Source organism: Neopelma chrysocephalum, unplaced genomic scaffold, assembly GCF_003984885.1.
Source record: "Neopelma chrysocephalum unplaced genomic scaffold, ASM398488v2 Primary Assembly neopelma1_59, whole genome shotgun sequence".
Taxonomy (NCBI): domain Eukaryota; kingdom Metazoa; phylum Chordata; class Aves; order Passeriformes; family Pipridae; genus Neopelma; species Neopelma chrysocephalum.
Window position 1 is genome coordinate 1,559,009 of NW_020897714.1, and position 6,965 is coordinate 1,565,973.

General features: G+C 41.7%; 1 protein-coding gene across 1 annotated transcript; it reads right to left on the reverse strand.

Annotated features, from left to right (window-relative positions):
* Positions 1-235: 235 nt before the first annotated feature.
* Positions 236-3,073, reverse strand: IL22 (interleukin 22). Its single transcript, XM_027680779.1, has 6 exons — positions 2,987-3,073; positions 2,655-2,903; positions 1,788-1,853; positions 1,548-1,691; positions 1,257-1,322; positions 236-844 (listed from the first exon to the last, which is right to left on the reverse strand). The coding sequence occupies exons 2-6, from the start codon at positions 2,847-2,849 to the stop codon at positions 731-733; spliced, it is 585 nt and encodes a 194-aa protein (XP_027536580.1). The 5' UTR covers positions 2,850-2,903; positions 2,987-3,073; the 3' UTR covers positions 236-730.
* Between the last annotated feature and the right edge of the window lie 3,892 nt (positions 3,074-6,965).

Consider the following 6,965-nt stretch of genomic DNA (forward strand, 5'->3'; position numbering starts at 1 on the left):
ATCCCTTGTGTCTGAAGAAAAGATAAAAGCTCTGCAAATGGCAGTGTTTGAGGACTAAAATATTTATTATAATAAATTAAAGTGCAAGCATTTATAAAATATTCAATTCGCATATAAATATCACACAGCAGTGTTACTTTCATAGTTCACTTAAAACCTTCTGGTAGGTGTTTCATAAATACATTTCCTTGAATATTTTTCAACTAATCTATATAAATAAAAGTATTGAATAATTATTACTTTAAAATAAGTTACCATTAAATACAAATGACAAAAACATTTCTGAATTAGTCTGAAATACCAACTTTTCAGGCAAAGGTCAGAAGAGGGCAACATATTCAAGATAGACTTCCAGTTAAGAGGCTCAAAACTTCCTGGTTACCTTTAACTGCCTACCTTGATCAAAGCTGATCCATAGGTGTCAAATTTCAGCATATAAAAGATAGAAACAGTTGCCTCATTCCTATGGAGATGGGGAGGACAGGAGTGTGCCTTTGAAAATAACTAATGGCCTGTGTTGAAATGGAGCTGCAGTGTCCTGGAGTTTTCGTTTTCATTTTCAAAGAAGGCAGCAATATGCATCCTGTCTCTGCCCACTTAGTTTGCTAGTTTTGACACAAGTGAAAAACATATTGCATCTGGGGGGAATGGGTGTAGTTGCTGTAACAGCTAATCAGTTTATCACAAGAGATTTTCAGAGACATCTCTTCAAGCCTTATCTGAAATTTTCTCAGTTTTTCTCCTTGTTCCCTCCCTTCTTTGTGATACCAGTGCAGGCATTTTCCATGTAGTCAAACAGTAAATCCAATTCTCCAATGGCTTTAGTCTTTCCATTTTCTCCCAACTAGAAAAGAGCAGAATGTAAGTCTTAGCAACTCATTATTTCTCAGAAAATTGAAATTAGGATTGTCACAGAAACTGAATCAAGAATTTAACTTTCCTAATTCTCTCACATAGTTCTGTTAGAGTCATTATGCCATAAGATATAAACTAGCTTGTTCAAATCTAGACTAGCATATACAGTTCCTGCAACACAACTTTTTAAGGTTTAAATTACCATAACATGTGCAGAGAGTTACCAGGACAAGTGAAGGAGGGTTGGAAGGGGAAATGTTACTAATCCCCTCTTTAATGCCCCTGCAAGCTTCACCTCCTAAATAATCTCCAGAATTTGTTTCATAGTTAGGTCAGACTTAATCCAACTAAATGATTGGGGTTTGAAACTGCTCTTTTTAAATGTTTGGAAAAAAATGTACCTGTTCCATTTTGTTCTTCATTTGTTCCAGGTTCTTTTCAATGTGCTCTCTGTTTCCTGAGAATTTCTAAAAAAAGGAAACATCCAGACATAAGATTGACAGCTGTATGCAACAATGTGCTTGTTGGTTTTTTTTTCTTTTTCACAGCTTTCTATCAACTCTGAGTTTCATATCTTTGATCTGAGGTTTCCTTTCGTATCACTGCCTTTTTACACTCTTTGTAACATTCTGAGATTCAGGAGCAGCAACAAGAGCCAACACTCGCAGGGAAAGAAACCCAATGTTACTCACACATCTGCTCAGCTCCGAGGTCAGGGATGCCAAGAACTGTGCCACCTCCTCAACATATGGGTACTGATTCTTGACCTCAGTGAGGAGAACATCTTTTACCACAATCTCCACAACCCTCTTCATCAGGTAGCAGCGGTTGTTTTCCTGTGTGTGAAAGCAAAAGATCATGTTAAATCAAAGCAAGAGATCAATGAGTGCTGCAGACATATGTAAAGAGCAGACTCCTTGAGTAAGGTTTACCTTGATGTTAACATAGAGCTGCTGCCCAATCAATCTGTTATCTGTGTCCTTGTCCGAGGCACTGGCCTGAGAGTAAAAAAAGGAAACGTCAGGTGGGGATGGGAACCTTACCTAAAGATGAATAATAAACCCTAAGCTTTTCATCAGTAATGAAAGTGCAGGTGAAATGAGGGAATGGACACCACAGGCAATCTGTTACAGGTAGATAAACCTGGATATTGTGTCTGTTTCTCCCTTCAATTGGATGAGATTTAAGGTCAGTATCACTGGAAAATAAATAAGCAAAAGTCTGAATTCATGTCCCACTCTTAAACATCTGATGTCGTAGTGGTTACGATGACTAAACCAGATGCTGCAGGTGGCCAACCTCGCGGTGGCCCACAGTGCTGCTGGGAGGTGCTGCAGCCCTTGATGGTGTACACTGTGGGAGACTCACCCATGGCAAGAGCAGCCAAGAAACCCGCCCAAACAGAGCACTGTAAGATGCCTGAGTATCTGCCTGGCTGTGACTGGAGTCATGGACAGGCCCAGCTCCAAAAGGACTGGGCAAACTGAGAGATTTAATCTCATGTTTCACAATTGTCCCATTTTAGCACCAGCTGTTTGAAGAGAAGGAGTCGTGCTGTTCCAGGGGCTTCCTTTCCCTTGGGGAGCAAGAGCAGGAGGAGGAGAGGCAACAGCTTCCCCTGCCTACACAACCAGCAGGCAACAGACTCATCCACACACCCAAGCTCTGCCTTAACTGCAAATGTACATTTTTCCTCTGGAGAAAGGCATGGTAAAGAGAGAGCAATGCCAAAGGCTAGAAGCCAGGACAGAGGAGTAAGTCCTCAGATCCCACTACGAAGAATATGTGGGTTACCGTACCATTTTAGCCAAGGTGTAGGTGCGATTCCTAATGTAGGGCTGCTGGAAGTTGATCTTCCTGAGCCTGCAGGCATGATGGGTAGTAGAAGCTCCTTTCAGAGGCAGAGAACTGGTGAGAAGAAGAGGGAGACAGAAACAGCAACAGAAGAAAACCCATCCTGGGAAGCTCTTGGACAAGGTCTGCAGGTAGGCCATGGCTCACGGTTCGAGATCGTCCGTTCCAGCAGGTTGCAGCTACAGCACTCAGCACTGATGAGAGAGAGCAGCGTTAGCATCAGGGAGAGAGGGCAAGGAGAAGGGCAAGAGAGCAGCACGAAGGCTGCAAGCCTTACCTTTGCTGTGATTCTTGATGCACTCTGCAGGAGGTGACTGCACCTTATATAGGGCCAGCAACATCTCTCTCAGTTTTTTTGGGTTTTGGGTACTGGTGGTAAAATAAAAATGACATCAGCAAGTCTCTTACTTTCCAGTATCCTCTTCTGAGAACTACCTAACCACCTCAAAACCCACAAATACAACTTCAAGGGCATCATAATCTTTAGTTTCCTATAAAACAAACCAAATATTAATGTGGGGCAAAGCAGGGGCTTTTATCAGGGTAGGAATCCTGAATTCTTTTTGCATAAAAATATTTGAGAGTTTTATGAGTTTGTGCCTCCTGTCCCCATTGTAACGCGCTTATTTGATTGACAGTTTGATAGCAGATAATCTAACTTATCTAAACTTTTGTTCATCTTCTGTAGTAAAAGACTGGTGTTTCTCTGCTGCTGACTGGTGTACACAAGTGGTCAGAGGCTGCAAAAGACCCGAAGCACTGATCATCTATGGTTTCTACCCTGCAAATACCCTTTCCCACACAGTGGCCCACTGGGTCACCAGCCATCTGCCCATCACTGTGAAATCCTCTCTGAGAGATCAGAAACTGTGTTGGACCAACACTGCATTTTTCACATCCCTGATTTCCAAATTCCTGTTTTTTTTCAAAAATTATCCATATTCCAGGCTGTAATCATGTGCAATGACCAGAACTGTGATCATGTACTTTCTTATCCAGGTGATTTCCATGTTCCTAAGCCTCTTCTGGTAACATTAAGGCAGTTCTGCACCTTCAGTCTGAAATATTATGCAGAGTGTTAAAAAGAAACAGTGCTTTTTTTAGAGAGTAAGTTGCAACCCAGCTGTAGACAGCAATGCATGAGAACACAGAACTGGTACAAATGCCAACTCCTGGTTGTATAATACCCACAAGGCACACAGGTGACAAAGAGGAGAAATCAGACCTGGAAAACCAACGCTTCAGCTCTGCCTCTCAGAGTGAACATCTGAGAACTCTGAGAGTGGGCATCCCTCTGGCTGGGGTCAACCCTTTGTGGCTAAGGTTCTCAGGACAAAAGCCATAATCAACCTTACCCCATGGTCTGAAATGCCCAACTCTTTTCCTTAGGAAGCACTTTAAGGCTAGGTGGCACCAGGTTTATTCTTTAACCTCCCCTGATACATCTGCAGCAGAAATTCATCTTTTCAGGCCTCAGTCCTGCCTCAGTTTCCCTCAGACACCTGCCACATCAGCTCTGCACAGATCTGTGCCCTTGAAACTGCACCCTCTCACCCTGGAGCCACCATCACCCCCTCCCTTTCTGTGCCCCTCTCAGGTTCCCATTCCTACGACCAACCTCCAACAGCATCCTGACTGCAGCAGGCAGCAGAACGCAAGTCTGGACTCAGGATGTCAACAGTCTCGTTCACACCCAAATGTACCACAAAGCTATTCAAGAACATATTTCTAAACCCTTTTCCACATATGTTTCATTTGCCAGGCTAATAGTCCTAGTGGTGGTGCAGATTAATGAGAAGATGAAACGCTGACTTACACTTTACTTAGCCAAAAGACAGACATTAAAGACCAAATTGTGAGAAATCCTGACAGATAGGCTGTTTCAAAGGATTGGCCTCCTCTAAAGTGCATTTCCACAAACTCCTCTTCAGGTTTTAAATACAGCCTGATAACCAAAGTCTGTTTCTAACTGAGGTTTCTCACACTTCTACATCAGCTCAACCATCACAACTGAAGTGCCATACCCAGAACAAAATCTGTGAACAGGCATTCAGCCCCTCCCTGGTTCAGATTCCTTGTCCTCCTCTTTCTGACACATGCCACCTCTCCATCCCTTAGGCCACTTACTCTTGTCAGACACAGATCTAGCTTGCCTGATGCCTTCTTGTGGCTCCAATCCCATGGAAAGGGTGTATGACATAGGTAAGTAGGTGCTGTGCCACTCTCATCTATTCAAACCAGCCCTGCTGGTCCCCAGCTTCCCACACATCCTGATGGACATATAAACAACATCAGGCAGATGAATGAGGAATTAGACACTGAATCTTTCTTCTGCCCTTTTTTATGCAGTCAATGCAGGATGTCTTTTGTCTGTCTTCTCTATTGTTTGAAACCATACACTGTGACACATCTATTTTCATAGAAAACCTTGTTAGCCTAGATAAAGCTCTCTTTCTCTCTTCTGTATTGTTAGCCATCTCTTTGTCATGCTACTTTTTCATTGTGCCATGATGTCTTCCTTCTGAGACTTTACAAAAGTTTTGTTTCAGTTGTTTAGTTTACCCTGCTACTTCTGTTACTCGCCTTTATTTTCCACACACTGAGATGCTGAAGTGCATATTGTAAGTTCATTAATTCGTGTTCTGCATGAAATTTTTTTTATGACATTTCTAAAGCCTTTGCATTATTTAACTTTCTGTTAGCAGATGGGAGTTATAACTCTCTTTCATCCCTCTAGCTTACTGTGAGTATGGTCCAATGCAAAAACAAACAGTCAAAACCTTACTGGGCACTAATTTTAGCATGCTTATCAGTCCATTCCTGACCTCTTCTCAACCATTTTCTACCAAATGACTGTTGGTCCTGGATGTACCACAGAGTTATGGTATAGCCGCAGTCATGGCTGCAGTTATTTCCTGTTACATGTCAAAAGAATTTCTTTGGAAGTGTGGATATGCCTCCCATTCCCAGGGTCTTCTGTTATGAGATTGCATTAAACGAAGATGTGACTTGTCATGGCTATCACCTCTTTTGACTAGCTCACCACACCCTGCATGGGAGATATGAATCCAGCATTACATCCTATGTAAAGATGGAGCTAAAAACCTGCACTACTACTGGATCGTGCTCCAGTCCTCAGAAGTCCTAAGAAAGAGGAAAGAATATAAAGATTTTCTGCTAATATTTGAGGAAGAATTTCTTTTTCTTCTTGTTTGAGAAGGAAGTACAATCAGCTTCTGAAAAATAAGGTCTAAGTGCTAAGCCAGTACTGAAGGTGAACCTCAGGGAAATTGCTTCCTGAACAGGCTACTCTGAACTGTAGAGCTGGCAGGAGAGATCAGTGGAAGGAAATCTGCCTTTAATTTAAAATGTGGTACTCTGGCTGAAACCATCACTGGTGGGTCTTACTCCGGGGAGAAAGAATATACTGGACAAAACATATCTTAAGAGCAAGGGGGAAGTAATTTCCCATTCTAATTTTACGATTTTTTTTCTTGGTTTAATGATATTTTTAATGTTTAAGGCTAGTAGCACTGTTTAAAGTACAAAATTCCTACAAGGAAACATACCCGCTATGCTTTCATTTTAATTAAAAACTACCGAAGACCTCCCATCTTCTATAAAATACCCTCTTGTGTTGGTTTTTTAAGTATAATTAATAAAAAAATAATTTTGAAAATGTTCACAGGTAATTTTTTCTCCCTGGTACTGTCCCAAGAGTTAAATGTCCTGTCAGTAAACTCACCTATAAACACTTAAATTTTGTTTCCCAAATTCATTAAGAAACTATAGTGGCAGAATATTCTCGACAATGACTTCTTGACCCACATTGAAAACAGAGGATTTTTTGAGGATGACTGGAACTCTACATCACATCTGCCTCAAAAGCCACAGACATTTCCTTCTGACTTTGAATGAGGCCACAGGTGAATAACCAACACTGTACTTTGATGTTCAGCTGTTGAGTATCAGCAGCAGCACACTGGCATGCAGGAATTTCCTTGAGCTTTAGTACACTTTGAATCAGCCAGCATTATACTGCATTATTCGAAAAGTCAGAATTGGCCACTGGGCTAGAAACACTGTCAAGAGTAGGCATGTGAAAGAGTGCACCTGTGTATCATCCTGTTGGATCTTCTATTTGGTGATGCAATTCTCCCCCCTTAAACATTTGTGTGAATGGACCACAGGTCACTTAACACCTAAAACTGAACATGCAATCTCAAGTTTCAGGTCACACTCATATCCTTATTTTG

Excerpts from the sequence above, each read along its gene's own strand:
- IL22 (XM_027680779.1), bottom strand. The coding sequence starts at position 2,849 with ATGGCCTACCTGCAGACCTTGTCCAAGAGCTTCCCAGGATGGGTTTTC. Across the intron at positions 1,854-2,654 it reads CCTACACCTTGGCTAAAATG|GCCAGTGCCTCGGACAAGGA; the intron begins GTACGGTAACCC and ends TTTTACTCTCAG. Across the intron at positions 845-1,256 it reads TGAAGAACAAAATGGAACAG|TTGGGAGAAAATGGAAAGAC; the intron begins GTACATTTTTTT and ends GCTCTTTTCTAG.